General features: G+C 39.1%; 1 protein-coding gene across 2 annotated transcripts in view; it reads right to left on the bottom strand.

Annotated features, from left to right (window-relative positions):
• The window catches only part of mtor (mechanistic target of rapamycin kinase), a 76,596-nt gene that overhangs the window by 14,380 nt on the left and 40,234 nt on the right, over nt 1-21,982 (bottom strand). For both annotated transcript variants that reach the window (XM_084918356.1, XM_084918355.1), the window contains exons 29-38: nt 18,270-18,345; nt 15,556-15,695; nt 12,623-12,723; nt 11,781-11,896; nt 9,174-9,251; nt 8,588-8,695; nt 5,435-5,560; nt 4,682-4,813; nt 2,567-2,682; nt 333-450 (exon numbers count right to left, since the gene is read on the bottom strand). In XM_084918356.1, coding sequence (XP_084774482.1) covers nt 333-450; nt 2,567-2,682; nt 4,682-4,813; nt 5,435-5,560; nt 8,588-8,695; nt 9,174-9,251; nt 11,781-11,896; nt 12,623-12,723; nt 15,556-15,695; nt 18,270-18,345 — 1,111 coding nt within the window. The remainder of the gene's footprint in view (nt 1-332; nt 451-2,566; nt 2,683-4,681; nt 4,814-5,434; nt 5,561-8,587; nt 8,696-9,173; nt 9,252-11,780; nt 11,897-12,622; nt 12,724-15,555; nt 15,696-18,269; nt 18,346-21,982) is intronic.

Consider the following 21,982-nt stretch of genomic DNA (forward strand, 5'->3'; position numbering starts at 1 on the left):
AACCTGCTATTAAAGGTTGAAGCTGAAGCGAGTTGGTGAAGATGGATGGGAAGAGAGTCTGTAGAGACATCTCTGTAGCCTGCAGCACAGGCAGAAAAAGCAGAGATGCTTTCAGCTCTTCCATCACCACATATCTTTGATGTGATGGAGCGCAGAAAACAATTGGAGAGTATCTACTGAGCAAAATAATAAGCGGGCAGGAATGGAGGTCTAAGGTTTTCGTAGTGGCATAACAGGGCTGAGACGTTTACTTACTGACACAGCTGGGATTTTATTGCAGCCAGAGAGAGAAGTTAAATGTTAAAGGTCAGAGTTAAAAGAGAGGAGCTGACCTTGTACCAGTTGCGGTCATGCTCAGTTGAATTGCTGTAATACTGCAGAACTTTGGGGATGGTGCTCTCATTGATGCCCTGCAGACTGAGCTGCCACTCCCCCAGCTTCAAGAAACATCTAAATGGAGAAAGAGAGAAGAGGGAAATTCACTCTAACATTAGTACTTAAATCACATGTAAATATACCATTTTGACTGGCAGAAAGAAGTTATTTGGTGCACCATATATTATAAGTCAGATTTAAGACCTTGATATTTCTGGCATTAAGAATAAAAACCTCTTTTAGACCACGAGAAGGTAATAAAGATCAGCACCATTAAGAGAAGCTCTGCAGAAGAAGATAATTCAGTGACTACATTAGTGACAAGGAAACAAATGTAGTCCAGGGACAAGCCAAAAAGAAATATCTTCATGAGTTTATAAGCATGCTTATGTTGTCATTGCTTATAAAGACTTGGCAGTCACATTCAGGAAATCCAAGGGCAGTTTATATAAAAAGGTCCGATAATGATGCACAGCTTGGAAGTCTCATAGGCATATATCAAAAGTAGTAATACGTGAGGCAACAGTTCATTTATCTACTGAAAGGCTGGAGATTTTCAATTATGCAAACCAATTTTCCCCTAATTTAACCCAACGGTGAGCTTTGTGGCATCCCAGGAGGACTTTGCTCAATCCATCATCCAAAAAAACACAGATGCTTATAGGCAAAAGTCAAACTAGTTGTGCTTGGCAGGGCCAAGACACATAATTCAGATTACACTACTCTAAACTGAGAAACTGGCAAGCACTGCTTTGTCAAACCATCTATCAGTACTGTGGATATGTCAGAGCCGCTCCAATAAATTGCCTTTTGGATTACGTAATTTCGTACGAGTGCTTTTCCATGCAGATGTACAGCTCAAGATCAGCATCTGTGCGGAACTGTGTCCGTAAACTGTTGACAGGTTCAACTTTTACTGAAGGAAGGAGTTAAGACGAGGCATCTGGTGACATTGGAACATGTTTCTTCCGGCTGCAGACCCCAGAGTTATTGATTAGTATCAGTGGAATTATACAGGATAGTTTGGGGGTGGAGGTGTCTGTATGACTGTGTATATGTGAGTGTCTGAGCAGTCCAGGTGTTCTCCATACCATGTAGTCAGGCTGTATTAAAGAAAGTGTGTCAGAATGTCTAGAGAGAACCCGTCCTTACTGACAGCGTACAGGTGTTTTTCCCTGTCATGCATTTTTTTTTTTTTTACACAACCATTCTGTGGAAGATGCAAAAGTGAGTGGAAAAAGCCCCTTCTACCCACGTTCACACTTATGTGTTGTCACGTTTGATTTATGAGATGGGAGGGTACACATGACTGCTCTGTGCACATGGCCAAATGACACTGTGTGATTTACTGTACATGGGATTATACCTGTTCCCATGCAACACCTCTTGCTTATTTTGACTTATTTGAGAGACAATGCAGCACATCCAAATTCTTTAAAAAGTAATCAGTCTCTTCTGCACAAAGAAAAGCAGCTAAACCATAAAAGAAGGAAGTCTTAGATATCTTTCTCAAATATTTTGATGAGCCCACAAGAGCGTGCATCTTTTTCAACAGTCGGAAGTCTTTCCCAGTCATTTTTGGGAACATGAAACCTTCCATTTTCTCGGCCAAAAAAGAAAAAAAAAAATCACAATCTAAAACCACACAACAGCTACTGGAATGTCGAGTTTTCAAAAGACTTTACTGCATCTTTCTTCCACTGTGAGGTGAGGTGATGATAGGGTAAAGGTGCAAACCAATGTGCCAGGACTATCAAATGAACAGCACAGCGCCTACTGGAAAAGGTGCAAACTAACAGCACTGTGGTGGTGATACCCATCAGCATGGTGCCACATTTCCTGCCAAAAGGATTTGTTTATTGAAAGCTTTGAGCCTTGGAAGAACAGAAAAAACTAAAATCACACAGGAGGAGTGGATTTGTAAAAGGTGCTATGCCAGAATGGGTCACGCTCGTGGAAATAAAACTGCACTGGACATGACCCTACGTGTTTACAGCATGAGGGAGGAAATACATGAGGTTACTTTTTCCTTGCCTCAGCATGTTGCTTTGGGTTTTCTCTGCCATGCCAGAGGCTGGCAAAGGGGAATAAATTCTCAGCTTCTTAAATGATTTCTTTAAAACTAAAGCTACAACATTGCAGTTCTGAAAGTCCACTTCTATTTTTCCATCTTTAAAGAAAAAGGTCAGACCTGGCCATCAGCTTGTAGAGCTCCTGCTTCCGCTGATGGTCCTCAGCTGCAACGGCGTGTTGAGCTTGCTGTTGCACTCCTTGCACAAAATGCTGCATGTGCTGGAAAGCATCGATCTGGAGAGATGCAAATAGCAATAGCAAATAAACTTTAGCATGACTTTAAAATATATTTGCGTACGGTTTGCATCCTAACCAAATCAGTTAAGTCAAACTACACAAACTGCACATTTATGATTAGTTTTTTATTTCTGGTTTGACAGGTTTGTGAGCGTTTTATCAACGCTGATCACTTTTTTAATTCGTGCATTCACGACAACCAACAGCAAACACTGTTTTCTGAACATATCAGTGTCGGCTTACTGTTGGTTCTACAGGGGAAAGCCTGCTACTCTGTTTTGCTAGCACACCTCTGCAGTCAAGGTTTTTGTTAATCAAGCTGGTTAAGACCTCTATGATGTGATCTTAAAGCAAAGAAAAGTGTCCTATACACTATTCATCATCCCCAGATTTGCAATGCTGACCAGTAATCTGCATCTTTTTCACCTGATCATCTGCATGAATGCATATATATGAATGACTTTAAGATCACAGTTTGAAACATGAGAAAACAGATAAAGCCATCATTTCCAAAAGCATTGCCTTTAATGCTAATTTGACTATTACTGGTAGATGCCTTACTACTGTGTGATTCAGTCATCAGTGACAGGGCTAATCTCCCTGAACATTTTAAAACCCAGAAACAGTAGGGTCCTGCCCCTGCTCTTGCTCTCTGTTTTTATATTATTTGTCAGTTGAGCAGAGCAGCTGGTCCTGGCAACAGCAGTGCTCATGCTCACACTCACACTTACCTAAGTCCCCTAATGAGAATGCAGCCTGGAGACACATATGCTATTTAACACCTAGAAATAAATCTGGACATGTTTAAGTGCGTTTGGGGGGGTGTATACTGTTTGCGAATGGGTGCAAGTGTGCTTGCGTGTGTAAAATGGCACAGGGCAGGGCAGTTCAATCCCATGCTGCTCGGGTGACACACACATTGAAACCTTGAGTCACTGCCGCCAGTAGTTGGCAGTTTGACCTGTGTTACTGTGCTGAATGCTGGAACACAGAAAGAACAAGTGTTTCTGAAGAAAGTGTTTCTGAAGAAGTACTAACATTTATTAGCACTTTTTCCATTGTTGCCATGGATATTTAAGATTAATAACAACATTCATGTAAATGTAACAGCTGGGTTGTTTTACTGATCAATTCAGAGGCTCTGCTCTTTAAAAAATATATGAGACTGAGCTCCATTAGTCACTCGCTACAGGAACTGTAATTATTAAGGCCAATCCAATCAAACTCTTTAATATTTTCCATTTTCTGAAATATTGTAATTCTGTCAAATCTGCCACTTATCACAGCACTCTGCAAAATTATATATTTCCATCCACAGTTGCTGCTGGAAGCCCAAATTAAGTAAAAACTGAATAAAACTTCATTCGCAATTGAACAATATTGCATTGCAAATATGTTAACAATGGCTTTTTTTTAATCCCCCAAAATGCTCTTCCAAATTGTATTTCAGGAAAAAAAAATCCCCTACCTCATACCTGTGATTATAATTATGGAGCCTGTTGAGGAAAGATTTACAGACGTATCTGAAGACAAGATTGCATAACAGATTTTTCCTCTGGCTGTCACTGACTGCCTGCACTGACTATTAGTGATACATGCCAATTAATGTAAGAACCAGTGCTCACTACATTGTTTAAACTTGTGGGCAGCAGACACAAGCACTAATGTCTCATCATGTTTTAATTTAAAATGGTGAGTCTTCTGTCAGAATTACATATCCAGCAATAAATAAACAAGCAATTAACATTTTTCACATTATTTATGTTATTTCTGGCTCATTTAAACCTTTCAAATGAATAAATCGTCTGTTTATGAAATTACTGTATGGTGACTAATATAAGCACTCCCTTTCTAGCCTCCACAAAACTTTGATCATTACTTCATTTATTCTCAAAACACGCATACAAGAGTGATAATTAGATCTCTAGTCATGCTGCCCTCTGCTTTTTAGGAAACATTCATTTTGAACCTACAAAAACATTGTTGATGGTCCTACCTTGCGGCTGCTCTTCCACATGTACTTCATGTAAGCATAGGTAACGTGAGGGTGGGTTGTAGGCAATGGGTGATCGAGTTGCTTGGAGGGGTCAACACCTAGGAGGAGGACCAGGGTCTTATGGGCCAGTGCCTAGAGGGAGAAAGCAGCCAAGAAAAAGTACCCGAGTCAGAAGACTCACAGTTCAAAAAGAATTTGGAAGATGAAATCACAGATACTGACTTTTAGGGACTCGCAAAAGCACAGAAACATCAACCTGTATTTGTCTTTAGTTGAAAACAGGTTTTCAGAAAAGAGGAAGACAGATTAAGACATTAAGATGGCCGTTCTCGTCTACTTTTAATGTTACAGTGAGTTATTGGAGATTCTGCTATCTTTTGTGTGCACTTAAATATAATAAGAGCAGATATGGAAAAAATAGCCAACCATCTACCATCAATTATAAAAACGTTGAGATCAAGGACAGAAAATTGCACAAATTTAATAGAGAAGATATGAACGATCAGGTTTCTAAATAGTGCTGATTGAAGGTGTGCAGCTGTTCTACTTTCATCAGTGCCAGCTAAAAACATTTCAAATAATATATCATTTTCATTTCAGGAGTTCATAGTTGCACTTTACTTTGTTAGAAATGACCTTCCTTTTTTCCTCCTGGAAAAACTGATCAGAATCAGCTCTGATTTTGTTGTGAGTGCTGTGTGACTAGAATTCTGTAGAATCCCTTCCCTTGTACAAACATGTCACTGTACTCACCAGGCGTCCGCTCTTGCCACAAAGACTGGCATATTTCAACCAGGTCCTCATGTCTTCGTGGGGGCTGATGACCAGAGATCTGACCATTAGGATCCTCTGCCAATCCTCTACAATGCGCTGACAGCCCTGAAGGAAAACACATATTGTTGTTACGTTACATCGTTCAGAGAGAGAGAGGTACCTACTAGTGAACCTTGAGAGAACAAACACACGGGAGGGAGATGTATGCTTCAATGACTTCACTATTATTTGTTTAAAATGCCCACAGTGCGTACAGGCTGACATGGCAGAAAAAGATACATATACAGGTCTCATATTTATATTTGCAAGACCACTGCCTCTATTAAACAAACATTTAACCTTTAGCAGTACAACAAATCATCTACAAAGATAATCGTATCTTGAAGGAATTCTTTAATTTAATGTTTATGTTAACTGTATTTCCTTAAATGGTAAAACTATAATGGGACCTTTCAGTAAGCTGAAATGTTAGGGTAAAGTTCAACACTACATTTTTTGAAGTAAGCTTAACATGATGGGATAAAGAGCTACGTGCAGGTCACATCTGTCTTGAACTATACTCAGTAACTATAAAAGCTAACACAGTTTAGTTTGGATTAAACCACAAAAAATCATTGGCATTGTGCTTATGAGGTATGAAGCCACATTATCCAATTCATCCACGTTGACTGAAGGGAACAAATGCACCTGAATGTGCATCATGGTGGACAGATGGTCTTAAACGACATCACTGCAGTGATGTAGCTGTCCTTCCAGACACAAGAATAAACCCATTTCATTTAATTAAACAGAATAAAAATTTCCAATATGTTTTAAAATATTATGGTTTTGATTGAAAATGAACTGTGAGCTGAAACAGCTGAAGAACGCAAGTAAACAACAAAGAGCTTTTATTAAGAGGTATCTGCCTGAATTTGCCAAAAGAATCTGTTATATAAACGAGTAGGAAAAAGGCTTAAAATATCCCCTACAAAGACTGGAGGGGTGAGCTGTTTTAAAATATGTGCACAGAAGTACAGAGAAATACACAAAAGCCCTGAAATCCTCAACCTTTTCTTAGAGGAATATTAAAATGTTTCACGACTTGCATTTGTTTGAGAAACAGAACACAAAAAAGGGGGAAAAAAGGACTGATCCTTTAACAGACACTTGGCCTTAGTCCACGATTGAAACTGGGGTTTAAATGGACAGAAGTGCAAGAAATCAATCTGATACACCGATGAACAAACATCAGGGGGCTGTGTTTTCTTGCACCTTTACCATACCTGCAAAACTTTGATGAGGGATAAGCTGTTTAAGGGAAAAAGCACTTAACAGCAGGACACTAACTCGTGGACAGATGTGTGGACTCTGTCAAATGACAAATACACAGTTTGATCCCCAACACAAGGTAAGATGACCGGGAAATATTATTTTATAAACTCGTGTGCAATGTTGAGTAGAAAAAGAGTCACAAGTGTTCTGTAATCGAGGGGGGAAATCTCCGAAACATAAAGCCAACTGGAAGTAGAGGAAACTGCCGTTACTCTACTTCCCAGTTGAGGCTGCTCCAACAGAGAGTCAATCTCCAGAGACTTCAACATTAAAATCAACACATTTAGAACATTCAGAAGCATATTCACAGCGTGGTACAAAAACAGTTTCAACCTCTGTCCAGAAACCCACTGTGAGTGGGGTCAGTTTGTTTTTTTGTTATAACCTGGATAACTGAGTTAAACGCATTGCTGTGCTAAAGACAACTGCTGTGTGTTAGGCCTCGCTTCTATTTCTTCATGTCATTAACTTGGACCTCTTCACTGTTTGTGTGTGCTGTTGGTTGCCTTTTTCAGCAACTTTAATGGATTAACTACGGTGATACAGACAAACTGGCTGTGATTCACTTGTGTCGTGAACCAATAACTAACTAACTAACTAACTAACCCCCCCATGCTAACACTGAAACTTCAAAATGCAGAGTCCAGAACCAGTGTGTGACGATAGCAGCTTTTATACTGTCTGTGGATCTGATACTTTGGTTTAACAAAAGTGCTGGGGGTGGGGGGGGTGTGGGGGGGGAGAATTACAGTTAAAAATACAACAATCCAAAAATCACATACCACCCATATTGTTCATACACTCCACATATTTCGGTTTTTGTTTTTGTTCAATCAAAGCCACTGTCCTTTGTTGTATCTCGGGACACTACTGTGACCTTCTGGAGTGGGAGGAAAGTGATCCAATTGCATTAAGTGCGCTGGCATTTCCACGTCAGACTGTCCAAAAAAACCTAAAAAAAACAACATACTAAAAAAATCTGGGCAGGGACACACGGTTCCTGGCACGTGGTAAAGGTGAAGGATGACACAGGTTTTTGCATTTCAATTCCGAAAATGTTCCAGAGCAGTGTCCGTAACATCTGAGCAGGAGAAGAGAAGCAGGAACTCCAAAAAGGGCTGATCTTAAGCCATATAATTAATGCTGTATTAGAACAACTAGACTGATATGATTTAAAGTGTCAGGAATGGTGCATCACAGATCAAAATTTTAACAGTCTTTCTCTCTGACTTAATATTCCTCCCCTCAGCATGCACATAAAAGGGCGAAACACAGTTAATTAAGATGTCATGCAAAATGGAAAAGATGTACTTGAACTTCATTATTTTACACTGGATGACATTCGTCTCAAATACCAAAGACTTGGCAGGCTGTAAATATTTCTCAACCGCTTGTGGAGTCAAGGTTGTTCCAAACATCCTTGTATTTCATTTAACAACATATACAACACTGAAATTCACAATTAATAATGATATAATCAGTCAAATGAGGAGTTTACAGTGTGGATTACATCAAACGAGCCACCCTTTTCATTCTGAAAATAAACTTTTTTTTTCATGACACTAATGGTACGCAAAGTCACTATATGATTAAAATTAATCTTCTTTTCTTTATTAGTCTGTGCACATGTTTGAGGAGGTTAATTTACTCTAAAAAAAATTTACGACTTATATCTGTGAATTGTTCCTTTAGGGCACGGGTAGGCATTTGGAACTGGAATACTACAGAGTAGGCACTGCGCTACAGTATCATATTTATTAAATAAACATCATAAAATAATATTGTTTGTGTTTGTGTCCACATATCGTGTGCTATTACCTGAAGCCTCTCCCACCATGTTTCCCTGATGATTTCCCTTCTCTCTGGCACCAGCTTATACTGGATTACCTCCTCTAGTTCTGACAACATCTGGCAAGACACCATGGCCTGAGAAAGAAAAAAACATACTCATTTATTCTTACACAGATACTGAGTATAACAGTTGATTATAGCAGTTATATTGCTAAGATGGAGCTTCTGCGAATCATTAAAAGATCATAACAGCTTTTAAAATGATCAGAAATTGCAAACAAATGCATTCATTAACCCACTGGACCCAACTGTGCAGCTTCAGTAAACATTGGTTATACCGATATCAATTGGGTTTTTTTTTCCATATCTCTACCATGTTTACTGCTGCACTATGGATCAAAATCTACTATGATCAGATTTCATATTAACAGCTGTTTTCTAGTTTCAGCTGTTAATATGTTTGGATAATACCCTTTATATACACAATGAAACAGACACAGCTGTGGCATGACATTTAGGGTTTGAAACTTGGAAGTCAAATGAAAATTCAATTTTATAGCTGTTACACAAGCTCACTTCATATGAATGCTATGAAAAAGATGGTAACATTTACCCCGTAGGCTCGACTGTAGCTCTCTCCCGCCATGGCAGTCAGCTCGGCATCCAGGAGGTCTCTTGCTTTGTCAATGCACTGCATTAAAAGCACAAAAAAAGTATAGTGTTACATTTGAAACATCCATAGTTTATCACCACACATAAATGTAAATATGCTACATCCCCCCCATCGTTTTCAAAAAACTTTCCTGAATGCTCCAACTATTAGTTAGCAAACGGGGCCTTGAATTCTCTCTGAGTACACCACTGGTACTACTGGTTGCAGAGGGCATTTCCTCAAGCTTGGCCCCTGAATGTACCATAGCACAATGTCACACTCTCCTAAAAACTCCCTGCGTCAGGACTGGCTAGGTTTGGGTAACACTAGGAAATAAAAACACTTGGTATAAAAGCACAAAGTCATGCTACAGCCTCCTGTTCAAACCTTTCTTACTTAAGAGCTGCCAACAGTGACACATTAATGCAATTAGGACTAGAATGCCTGCTTGTATAGGAAAATGATCTGATGCACTGCTGAGTGCCAAACATTTTATAAGGACAAGTAAATGAACTGTTGAGAGCAACAGTACAAAAGTTACGTAACCACGCTTAAGGCTGTCAAATGTGTCTTAAAAATAACGTCAATTTTTACACAATTACAGACACAGAGAGGGGAAATGCAGGCTGACAAAGAACTCACAATGGAAGCTCTTAGTCAAGGTTCTTGCTATGAACAGAATACAAAAATCTTTTCTTTTCCATTCACTCTCCTCCCTCCTCCACTACATTTGGAGTTTTGGAGTGTATCACACACTCAGCAAGTCTCCAACTTTCCCTGTGAGACTTCTCCAAATTCAAGGATGCTGCAAACATTCCATTACCGGTGAATGCGTACCCCGAGGGGCAGAAATACCGTAACTGAGACAAAGACCCGATCCAGAGTAGCTAAAGGGACAAACAAGGACACACGTATTCTAGCTGGAAGTCTGCTGATTTTTGAGCTTGTACAGTCAATGTTTTTGGGAACTGTTATTAGAGGGAAGGTAAAATGAGAGGATTACTGAGGAAGGACCAGGACACACAGCTGTTTCAGACCAACTCCCATCAATTATTTTTTGTGGGGAGGGAAAGGAGCAACTGCATGCCAAAACAACTCCTCAGGCACGCACAACAAGATGGTGGTGGGGATGAGGTGACAATGAGGCTGCTTCTTTATAGTCTTCACTCTGTTATGGTCCTGTTTACTCCTGAATTACCACGCTGGGGCCTCATTGGAAATGTTCAGTCCAGACGACTCCTGATAAATGCAGTGTCTGGCTCCTGGCAGCACAACCAACCATCACCCAATGATTCTGTTCTTTTATGACAAGGTTGCATTTACGGTTTAAGTTCAGTGATATTAGCTTATGATTGCAGTGTAGTATAACAGCCTGTGTATGACTGTTTAGGCCCAAATCAGCCACTGCAGAAGAAAAAACAAACAAAAACATAACTAGGCCTTGAAACAAAACTGAGATGTCAAAAAGAGGGATGTGACTTGCAAAACCCACAAGAAAATGTACAAATCAAACGCATTCAGAGAGCAGACGTATCATAAATCTTGTGCAAGGAGCATGACTAGTGTCTACACATCATCAGTTCAACAGACCAAACAGTAGGCTTTATAAAGCAAAGCAACTTGAAACCATTCACACAGATGCCGTCCAAGTCTCACGGAGCACATGTCTGGTTGTTGGGGGTATAGAGGAAAGAAAGCGTCAGCCAGCCTCTCAAGTGCGAGGATTACCAACGGCATCCGGAAAACTAGACTGAGCTCATGTCGATGTTCGAGCTTTCTCCCTCTCTCCATCTGCTTCTCATTCCTCCTCTTTCATTGTGAGTGGCTTCTTGTCAGCAAAAAGTCAAAACTTCCCTTATTCTGAAGAATCCTGTGGGCCACACCTGGACCCAATCTCTAAATTGTGTGTGGTGTGGGAGGGCTGTGAAGGGAAAGACAGGTCAGAGGAAGCAAGTCTCCAGGGCTTTTGATGGTGAGAAGGGGACACGGAGGATGAGTGGAAGGTAGCTGAAGAAGCAGGTGAGGCATGTGTGCGTGAGACGTTCCTCCATCCAGTTTGAACAAATGCATCTCCAGGGACCATGAACTCATCTACAATCCTCAAACGTGATCAGATGAGGAAAACACAACCCACCTGACCTCCACCAGACCTTGTCGACATGCAGACAGGAGGACTAATAGGCTCTTTATTTGTTTGAGGATAAATGCCGTAATGATTTCCAATTTGGGGAGTTACATAACATTTCCACACCAAGGAGGTACCACATCATAAAAGAAAAGAAAATACTCAAACCTTGTGTATTTTACTACTTTTAATGAACAGCCGCAGCTGATGGGAGGAATTTGATCCCTTTTGGAGCTGTAAAACAATTTTATGTTTCTTTACAATGTTTGGTTTTTGGTGATTTGAACATCTCATGCTTTGCTATAAAGACTAGGGAAAATTCCAGACGACATAAGACGGGGTAATTTCAAGTGAAGCATGTCTTTATGAGAGCGTATCTAAAAATACACTCTTTAGTGTATTTGTATGAGCCGGGCCCATTTGTGAATGATGACTTAACCCACCTGTTGGGCCAATGAGAAGAGGTCCTGATGAAGGGCTAGCACTGCTCTATAAAAAGCCCCATCGTGCGTGTCTCTAGGGATCATACACGTGTACTCTTCCATGCTGTCCCAGTGTCCTGGACAACAATAATGCCACAAAAAAAAAAAAAGAACAAAGACAGGAGTTACGCAAGAACTTTGTCATAATGAGTAAATATTTAAATGTGGTATCTACATATTACTGTGTGTAGTCACAGCTACTTTGATCAACGCTCCACCGCAGCGTAAATAACGATAACCTCAACATTATGTTTTTCAACATCATCTTCAGAAAGACAAGCCTGCCAGTTGGGTGTCACATCTGGTTTTACCACTTAGTTAGGAAAGTCAAAGCAACAGACCAGAAACCTCTGGGGTTGCTTTAGCAGTGTGTTCCCTGCTTTTCTCCACTATTGCACATTACGATATGTCAATGTTATGACTGGATACTATTCCCATCTGGTTATGCGAGCAGGACTTGGCAAGAGCTGGTACTGTTTTCACTGCTGCATTGTTTCACTGAGTCAGGCAGACAGTGGCTTAAGTGCCCAGCGATGGTATTTTCTGTAACCTGACTGCTATATGTATATATATATGTATATATATATATATATATGTATATGTATATATATATATATGTATATGTATATATGTATATGTATATATATATATATATATGTATATATATATATATATATATGTATATATATATGTATATATATATATATATATATATATATATATATATATATGTTCACATTTTCACCCCAATGACTATTTTGAATGAATATTTGCAGTCTCATATTAAGTATTTGAGCGATTACCTAGACCCCAGGCAGCAGCAGCAGCCATGCGCGCCATCTTGGCCTGCGTTTCTTCACTGACAAGTGTCCATTCTTCACAACACTGCTGGTGCAACTGGCCCCTGGAAAACATTAACAAAACAAATTTCTCTATACTTACAATACATAGCTTTTTGTTAAATATTGATAATTTAATAATAAGGAATCTACCCTCTGGATCTATAACTGTATCGAGTACTGTAAAATTAACATTTTTATGTATTAAAATTGCTACTCCCATTTGTCTAGAATTATAACAGGCTGCAAACACATTAGGAAACTCAGGTGTTTTAAGTTCGTTTAAACCTGTGACAGGCCTGTGAGTTTCTTGTAATAAAACAACATCTGCCTGTAGTTTTTTAAGCCGGTTAAATATCTTTAACCTTTTTTCTCTGGTGCCAGCTCCATTTACATTCCATGTGACAAACCTTAGTGTGCCCATAATTGTGTGTGTATGTCTAATGATGTACGCTGGGTGTTTCGTTTAGACGGGTGAAGAGAATGTGGAAACATCACTTGTTTGTAAATAGAAAGAGAGAAAAAATGTGTGGTGAGAGGCTCCATAAGTCTGACTATGTGTGTGTATATTCACTAATATGAACAAGCGTGGCTTGTGTGTGTGTCCTATAAGTCTGTGTGTGCTGTGAGGCTGTTGTAAATGTGCTGCCGTTGAGCGCATGTGTTTGCGTGATCGTGGTGTGTGAATATGCAGAAATAGAGGGTGTTGTTTGTAGGTGAGTGGGGAAGTAGGTGATCACAGCAGTGAAAGAAAAGAGAAAGAAAAAAACCATGAGAACGGTGAGCAACAACAAAAAAAAAGAAGAAAAGAAACGGAAACATTCCAATTAAAGAAAACAAATTTAAAGTACTGGAGTGAGATCAACCCCACAGTATGTACAGCATTGAGGGGAAAAAACTGAACTTAACATGTCTTGTTAATCAGGTAACAAATAGAACTGAATACTGGAACGTTAAATAGAGGGCCAAGATGACACTGAACTACAAAAGTCAAAGTAAGATGATGCACGGGAATGTTTTTTCATTGAACAGATACTGATTTGCATATCAGAGGTGTCTAATGGGGAAATTATGGTCCAAAAGTGGTAGCGTGATTGCTTCTGACTGCTTATCTACCTTTAGACAGTATCTGTTGTCAAAGGGAGCAGTGTGGTACAACTGGTCTGTGGGTACTCTTCCTTGTGCTGCTGCTGGTCAATCAGCCAGTGGCAGATAAGACAGAAATTACAACGTACAAACTTAGATGAAACTCAGTGTTAAAAACAGTGACAAGTGTCCACTGTAGTCACAGCCTGTATTTTCCATACTGTATATTGTTTAGTCTTTAATGGGTTTTTTCATATTTGTCTTATCTTAACAGGTTTGAGATTCAAAAACATTCAAATTAACTACGAGAAACTGTTTTAACTGGTACTTTTAAAGTATTGTAATATTATACTGGTCTTTCCTCACCACATATCAAAAGGATCTTCTCATTCTAATGACATTTCATACAAAATTACTTTCCTGCCAAGCACATCTGGACAAAATGAAAAGGAAACTGACAAAAGATAATGTTTCTGTGACATCTGCAATTATTTATACATTCATTTGTTCTTACAGATGAACATCATCAGTGTACTGTTCCATAACAATCAGATAACAGCGAGTATCCCACCAAACAGATGGAGGTTCCTGTTGGGGTCAGGTGCATCCAACCAAGACTGATTCTGCATTAACAACAATCAAAGAAATGTCCAGAAGGAAGTCAAACCAACTGCAGGTGCTTTAATGGCAGGGTGTTGGAAGAAGCTTAGATGAGAAAGAGAGGAAGGATAGGCAGAGAAAATGAGAGAGACAGGGCTGGATGGGGGTCAGTGAAATGAAGTTGTTTTCCATCTGCCTGGATATCACATAACAATGAAGGCAACAGGTACAACCTCAAGTAAACTAGCACATGTGTCTACAGCAGACAAATAGAAGTATATTTTGGCACTGTAAAATACTTTTAAAGGTGAAAGCCAAATGAAATGAAAATGTGCACATGAAAAGTATGCCTAAAATTTGATAACTGGCTTTATTAGACAGGCAGACCTCTCCAAGAGGAACACATTCAGTGCCTTATATAGCTTTAAGTTCCAATTAACAATGAAAGCCACCTTAAAGCAGAGAAACAACATGCTAAAATGACTCTATATACACAGATTATTTGCTCGTGTTGCATTCAGTCATCCTGAAATAACAGACTTTCGCAAAACTGACTAATGTCTATAGAACACAGAAGGACTCATTACTGCAGAATTATGGCAGCAAGACTTTCCTAATTCTAAAGGCTCCTTCCTTCAAACTTTCTAGACTAAACATTTGCTTAAAAGGTGTCCAACTCTCTAATAAGACTGTCAAAAGCATCAACTGCACAATCTTAAATCACTTTTTGATTAGTACTGAGACCTTCACAATGTCATTGTGTAACAAAACCTAACATTAGTCAACTGTTATATCATCTCTAAGCCCTACCCTGCCACACACAAACACAAAGCTCTATTTCAGCTGAATCATTCTCTTGTGGAAAGAATCATAGTGTGCACCATAATGAAAGCAGGTTATATAAGCTAATTAACATCTGCTTTGCTTTTTGAGCTCTGTGATGATCAACATATTTCTATCCATCTTGTGATTTTTTCCCCTAAGTATGCTCTATCAAAGTGGGCGGCTATTATGGCGCTGAGGCTTTGCTTCAATGGTGTAGCAGCACCTCTGGCTTGTCCTGGGTGACTGTTCATGTGTTTTCTCGTAAAATGTCTTTAGTCAACTCAGAGGTATCAAATGAGAGACCTAATGTCAGGTCTCATTAGGAATATGGCTTCCTATGTACGTATGTGACCCAAGATTAAAAAAAACAAAGACTAATAACATACCATTCTCCCAGAGCCTCTAAGCAGCGCATTCGCCCCAGGATGAGCTCTGGATCCTCTTTGTTCATGTCGATCTTCTTGTCATATGCTACCAAGGCATCTTCCCACTCATGTAGCTTCTCATACCAGGTGGCTTGGATTTCCTAAAAGATGAAAAAATACAGTAGGATAGCGATTACAGAAGACATATCAAACTATAACACTGTATCATAATGTTTTGGGGTTATGTGGGTTTTTTCGTGACCATTGGACAATGTAATAAAGAGTTTTGGAAGAGCAATCCTTTTTCCATCTACAGTACCTTACTGTGCTGTATGGCTGACATTTTCTACTTCAACAAGCAATCCTGGACCTGTTACATCTACCAATGACTTCCAGGACTTCTTTAGGGAGCCATGCATGAATGATTAAGCACACACTTTACTGTGAGGGTTCCTGAAGTGTATACTAATCAAGAAAACATTGCATTCTCCCACGGTAAAGCTTTCCACATGGTCAGCACATTAACAAAGGTCCAGAGTGAAACCCTTCTCACTGAGTCTTTACCAAGTTTTCACAGAGAAACAGAAAATCTGCTCTCTAAGGCAAGGAAAAGTCATTTTATATACAAATCAGGGAGGGCTGGTATCTAGTGAGTGTGTTGATTAGTTATAAAATCAGGTGTGAATTCTTACAGGAGAGAAGACATCGAAGCTGGGAGAAAGCGCAGTGAGAGGAAACGCACTCAGTGATCTCAAGTCAGAGTCTATCCCTAACCTCTGCATTAGCCTATGGTTCACCTGCTTAACCCACTGAGCTATATCGGCTGCCATTGTAATTTTAAATTTATACCAATATACATTGAAGTGACAGTTGTATGAATATAGGCTTAAAGCCCAGACTCTAAAATATTGCATTAATGACTGAGCAATGGCAATACTTATATATAGATCAAATTTGATCAGTCTTGTCTTCATGTCCAAGTTAGTTTATTTTAGCGTAATTAATTATTGAAGTTTCTATTGTTTTCTCTTGGTGTGGAGATACTCATTCCCATTTATGATTTATGATGCTGCAAATATCCAATGACCTCAAAGGAAATATGATTTTGGGGACAGCCGATGCCAAGAAACTAATGTTAAATTACTCTAATAGGAAAAAAAGGCTTATTATAAATTTTTGGTTATTTTGGAGACAGTTTCAGACTCTGTCCATGTTCACAACTGTTGCAATTAGTATAAATGAATCAGTAAATCATATCCCTCCAAAAAATAAATAAATAAATCCAAAATAAAAACAGAATAACACCACTCTACTCAACTGATTGTCATTGTACCTCAAGTGCCTGTCTGGCACATTCATTCGAGGAAAAAGGAAAAACCACAGTTAGTTAATGACGTAACTTTGGTAAAAGGGAGGGAGACCAATCCAAATAACCAAATGCTCTTTTCCTGTTATGTAACTTGTGTGGAAAATCAGTATAATCATAGCCAAAGCATGTCCACTCTGACAGTTATTTCATATGTGGATCGGGTCCATGTACGGAGAACATGAAACAACCGAGTTTCTAGTAACATTTAGGAGGTGTGGTGCTCTATGTGAACAGAAAAAAATCTGAAAAACAAAACCAATATTTTTCTACAATGGTAGAGTGAAAACAAAAGAATACAAAGCAGTTCATTTAACTTTTATAATGACTCATCCCACACAGGAAAAGCTTGTCATTAAGAGAGAAATATTGCTCCTTTTTTTTTTTTAGATGAAAAATGACATTATTTTGCATCATAAAAAGGGCCCAGTGGGCTCAAGAGTCATGTACAGCAGACAGACAAAGCAAGTAAAAATTTAAGAACATGCAAACCTCATCTTAATTAGACAAATGAGTCCATAATTCTGTCTCTTGCTGTAAACCCCTGAGAAGTATAGCAGATGGCTTTTCCATATGCAGCACATTAAGATCATGGTGTTCTGGGGATATCTGCCTCAAACAACCATCACCCCATTAAAATAAGGAAAGGAAGACGTGCAGAAAGAATTCCTAATACAATGTAACTCACTAAAGACATATTCAGTCCAAAACTGCTTGAAGAAATAAAAGGGTCTGAGTGTATGTGAATACTGGCCAGTATAATTTCAACCTGTCGCAGCAGATGGCCGCCCCTCCCTGAGCCTGGTTCTGCCGGAGGTTTCTTCCTGTTAAAAGGGAGTTTTTCCTTCCCACTGTCGCCAAAGTGTTTGCTTATAGGGGGTCATATGATTGTTGGGTTTTTCTCTGTATCTATGAAGCGCCTTGAGGCGACTTTTGTTGTGATTTGGCGCTATATAAATAAAATTGAATTGAATTGAATATGGTCTAATTGATTAGCCAAGAACTCTTTAGACTTACCAGATGTAAAGAAAGCAGTGGAGTTTATAGCAAATCAAGGCATGGGTTTACATCTCTTATTATCGGAATCATATTTTTAAATGTGTAATGTAACATTAACACCATGCTACACCTACATACTATGAGGTATTTTACTTGGACCAAATGCTCACATCTTTCTAAACCAGGAAATGCAATTTTTTTACCTAATTAAATTGAATTAAGTTGTGAACTGAGCCAAATTTAACAGATTGGATAACATTTTTACAAGGTTTGCAACAACAACAGTTGTCCAAGTGTCAATCTGAAAGAAAACCTGGGACACGTTTTTCCTTCTTTTTTTTTCTGGTTTGAAAATGGAAAAAGTACTCACCAGCTCACCAAAATGTTTCATGGCATATTCCAGAACCCCAGATGCTGCTTCTGGCTGCTGCAGTTTATTGTTGATGCTGAAAGAAATGACAAAACAATGGCAAACTGTTAGGGGAAATCTGAACACAAAACAGGGGCTTTCAGAGCTTTACTGTTAAGCATGAGGACAACGTGTAGATGCAGGTATTATCTAAAAAGAAAGACAAGGCAAAGGGACACCGTTTGGAAAACATGACATGGATGTATAAATCCCAATCACAGGAAGTGCCAGCAAAGACTTCTATGCTGCTTAATGAAGCTAATCAACACACTACCTCTCACTAAATCCCAGCTATCCTTAACAGTAAGAAAAGTGCTTCATCCATGATCCTAGAAGAAAAGCAGCTCACACAATGATGAGGTATTCTTATCCCAGCCAGCCATAAATGCATCCTTTCTCAATGCATTTTGGAAACGTTAAATAAATGTTTGACACTTTAATCAAAGTTGTTTATTGGGAAAACTAAAGGCACCTATTGACATGTGTCATGCTTGTTTGACAAAGGATGATTTCCTGTCAAGACGTCACAATTCCCGTTTGTGCGCCCACTGCTGACCCGCACTGCCATCACATCTGGAAACACTCATATGAACCACGAGTCTATTATACTTCCTCAACTGTGAAACCTGTGTGCAGTCACAGCCAATACATCTGTAAAATGTAGCTTTCAAAAAGTGCTGGTATGCAGCGAAATTCCTGAGGACAGCAAGAAAAAGCTGATGACAGGCATTATAGCATGCATGTCAGAAATCTGGTTAGACAAAGGGTAAAGGCCAGAAACTGTGATGAAACCGCACTGCGAGGGGTCATGCTAAAGCTTGAAAAGACCCGTTAGTGCAGACCTGTGTGATGATGGGTACAATTTTTAAAAAAATAAATGAATAAATGTAGTAATCTGTTGCAGAAAATTACATTGATTGGATTTTAATGCACAACATTAATAAAACATTTAACTAAAAATGTTCATAAACATACCATAAGCATGGCATTATTAGATGATAAAGACCTGGCATTTATATGAAACGTGTACAACAAGAACTGTAGTTTTAGCAAGTACTCGTCCTGTGTGATTCCACTTTATATTTTTTTTCCTGACACTTGCAGCTGGGTTTGCAGTGAAACAGTGAAGGTCTCCCTTAGCATTAGTGCCTGCGCGGCAGTGATGAAGGCTGAGAGGTAACAGTTCTCTTTTATATAGCAAGCCTGCTGTAGGTTGAAGAACTGCCACAAGACTAAAGCACGAGTTTGTCAGTCATGAGACTGCTGCTTATATCACTTCTAGGAGCTTTGTACGCTATTCACTTTGACTTTAAGGTACCAAAAAAACCACTTGGATAACCCTGCACAATGAAAAATTATGCCTATCCTGTACATTTAAATGCATCACCAAGGGCATCTTCACAAGTGTCCATATTTCAAGGAATCAAGACCACAGGATAATTTATCCATATTTGTGACAAGCCAGGAACTTTGAGCAAACATCAGTTAAATCCCCCAGTAAATGAGAACAGGCTGGATTTAGAGAGGTAGGCCTATCACGAATCAAACCAAGCAATCCCATCGATCTTGCAGAACAGTGATTATTGTTCTTTGACAGACATTAGCATTTTGGTGGTGTAATCAGATGACACAGGGAAGAAGAGTTAATGACCTCAAGAAAATCCCATTAGACTATGATTGCATAATATGAAAATAAGCTTCTTTTAAGTAAATAACCGTTTGTCTGTGACTCTCACGGAGCTTGATAGGGTGCCAGGCACTGTTGCAGTATCCCACACTCTTAATTAGGCACAACTACCACCCAGTATTCTGAAGAATCCTGACATTATCACACAGGTATGTTGTATATACTTGTTGATTTTAAACCAAAACAAAAAATTACTTCTTCTGTTGTTTGTAATTTACTCTCAAACTCAAAATGAACAAAAAACCTCAAGTCTCCATGTCCTACCTAACAGAAACAGATATGTTAAAACTGGCCAGATGTGCCTTTATCTGGGATGGCAAATCAGAAGGAGGGCTTTCACTCCTGCAGACCCTGGAGATTTCACTGTCCCTCAGTTAAAGCCATCTGGCTACCAGCTCCAAGCACATGCAGTCTAAATACATCCAGATGACAATGCTCACATAACATTCCTCTCAAGTAAAAAAAAAACAAAACTTATTATCAAGCAGAAAATGTACTGATATCACTGTCAAACCCTCTCATGTGTGCAGGGCCCCAAGTACCACTTCCTAACTTTTTACACATTGCACCTTTGGTATATAGAGAGGTCACCAAAAAGTGCATGTGCTGAGGTTTGAGACTGTAAAGCTGTCAATATTATTACATCTCACCAAGAAATTTTACCAATCTGGTGTGTAAAAATGAACAAGAAAGAAAGCTGATTGAAACTGTTGTTGTGTTGCTCTTCCACAAAAATGTACAAAGACATGCACAACTAAGAATATACACCTACATCAAAGCCAAAAAGAGGTGCAAGTAATGAAAAAGATATTTTAAAAGAATCAAAGGATTATCATACAATCACTAAACACCAAGTAGTCCCATCTTAAATCACATGAAATACAGTTTTATTTTTGTCCAATCACAGATTCACTCATTTATGTTGGTACAATAACAAACATGTAAAAACGGTGGAGCCTGGCAGTTTGCAAGATGATAATGATTCTCTTCTTTCATATATCAGGACTGAAGAAAAACAGTACCAACAGTTCTGCCATTACGCCCACATGATGATTAGGAATTTTCAAAGCCACTTGACTGTAAACAACAGCACTGTACCACCGCTAGAACTCTGGATAGCTAATATTAAAAATAAAGTGGCTCATGGTTTGGCTGATATGCTGACCAGATCTTTTCTTGGAGTTCATTTCATAAGTTAATCCAGTTATTAAAAACAATCTTTCTGATTATTAAAATTGTCCAATTATTATTGAGCCTACAGTGGCTTGCAAAAGTATTCGGCCCCCTTGAACTTTCCCACATTTTGTCACATTACAGCCACAAACATGAATCAATTTTATTGGAATTCCACGTGAAAGACCAACACAAAGTGGTGCACACGTGAGACGTGGAACGAAAATCATACATGATTCCAAACATTTTTTACAAATAAATAACTGAAAAGTGGGGTGTGTGTAATTACTCAGCCCCCTGAGTCAATACTTTGTAGAACCACCTTTTGCTGCAGTTACAGCTGCCAGTCTTTTAGGGTATGTCTCTACCAGCTTTGCACATTTAGAGACTGAAATCCTTGCCCATTCTTCTTTGCAAAACAGCTCCAGCTCAGTCAGATTAGATGGACAGCGTTTGTGAACAGCAGTTTTCAGATCTTGCCACAGATTCTCGATTGGATTTAGATCTGGACTTTGACTGGGCCATTCTAACACATGGATATGTTTTGTTTTAAACCATTCAATTGTTGCCCTGGCTTTATGTTTAGGGTTGTTGTCCTGCTGGAAGGTGAACCGCTGCCCCAGTCTCAAGTCTTTTGCAGACTCCAAGAGGTTTTCTTCCAAGACTGCCCTGTATTTGGCTCCATCCATCTTCCCATCAACTCTGACCAGCTTCCCTGTAGCTTCCCTTTTAGTATTCAAATTGTATCAATTTAAAAGTCCTAGGTGACTTCCTTCTCGAGTTATCGCATTCACAAAGCTGGCCTGTTCAGGCT

The sequence above is a fragment of the Perissodus microlepis genome, chromosome 20 (genome assembly GCF_051167445.1).
Source record: "Perissodus microlepis isolate ML-2025 ecotype Zambia chromosome 20, ASM5116744v1, whole genome shotgun sequence".
NCBI lineage: Eukaryota > Metazoa > Chordata > Actinopteri > Cichliformes > Cichlidae > Perissodus > Perissodus microlepis.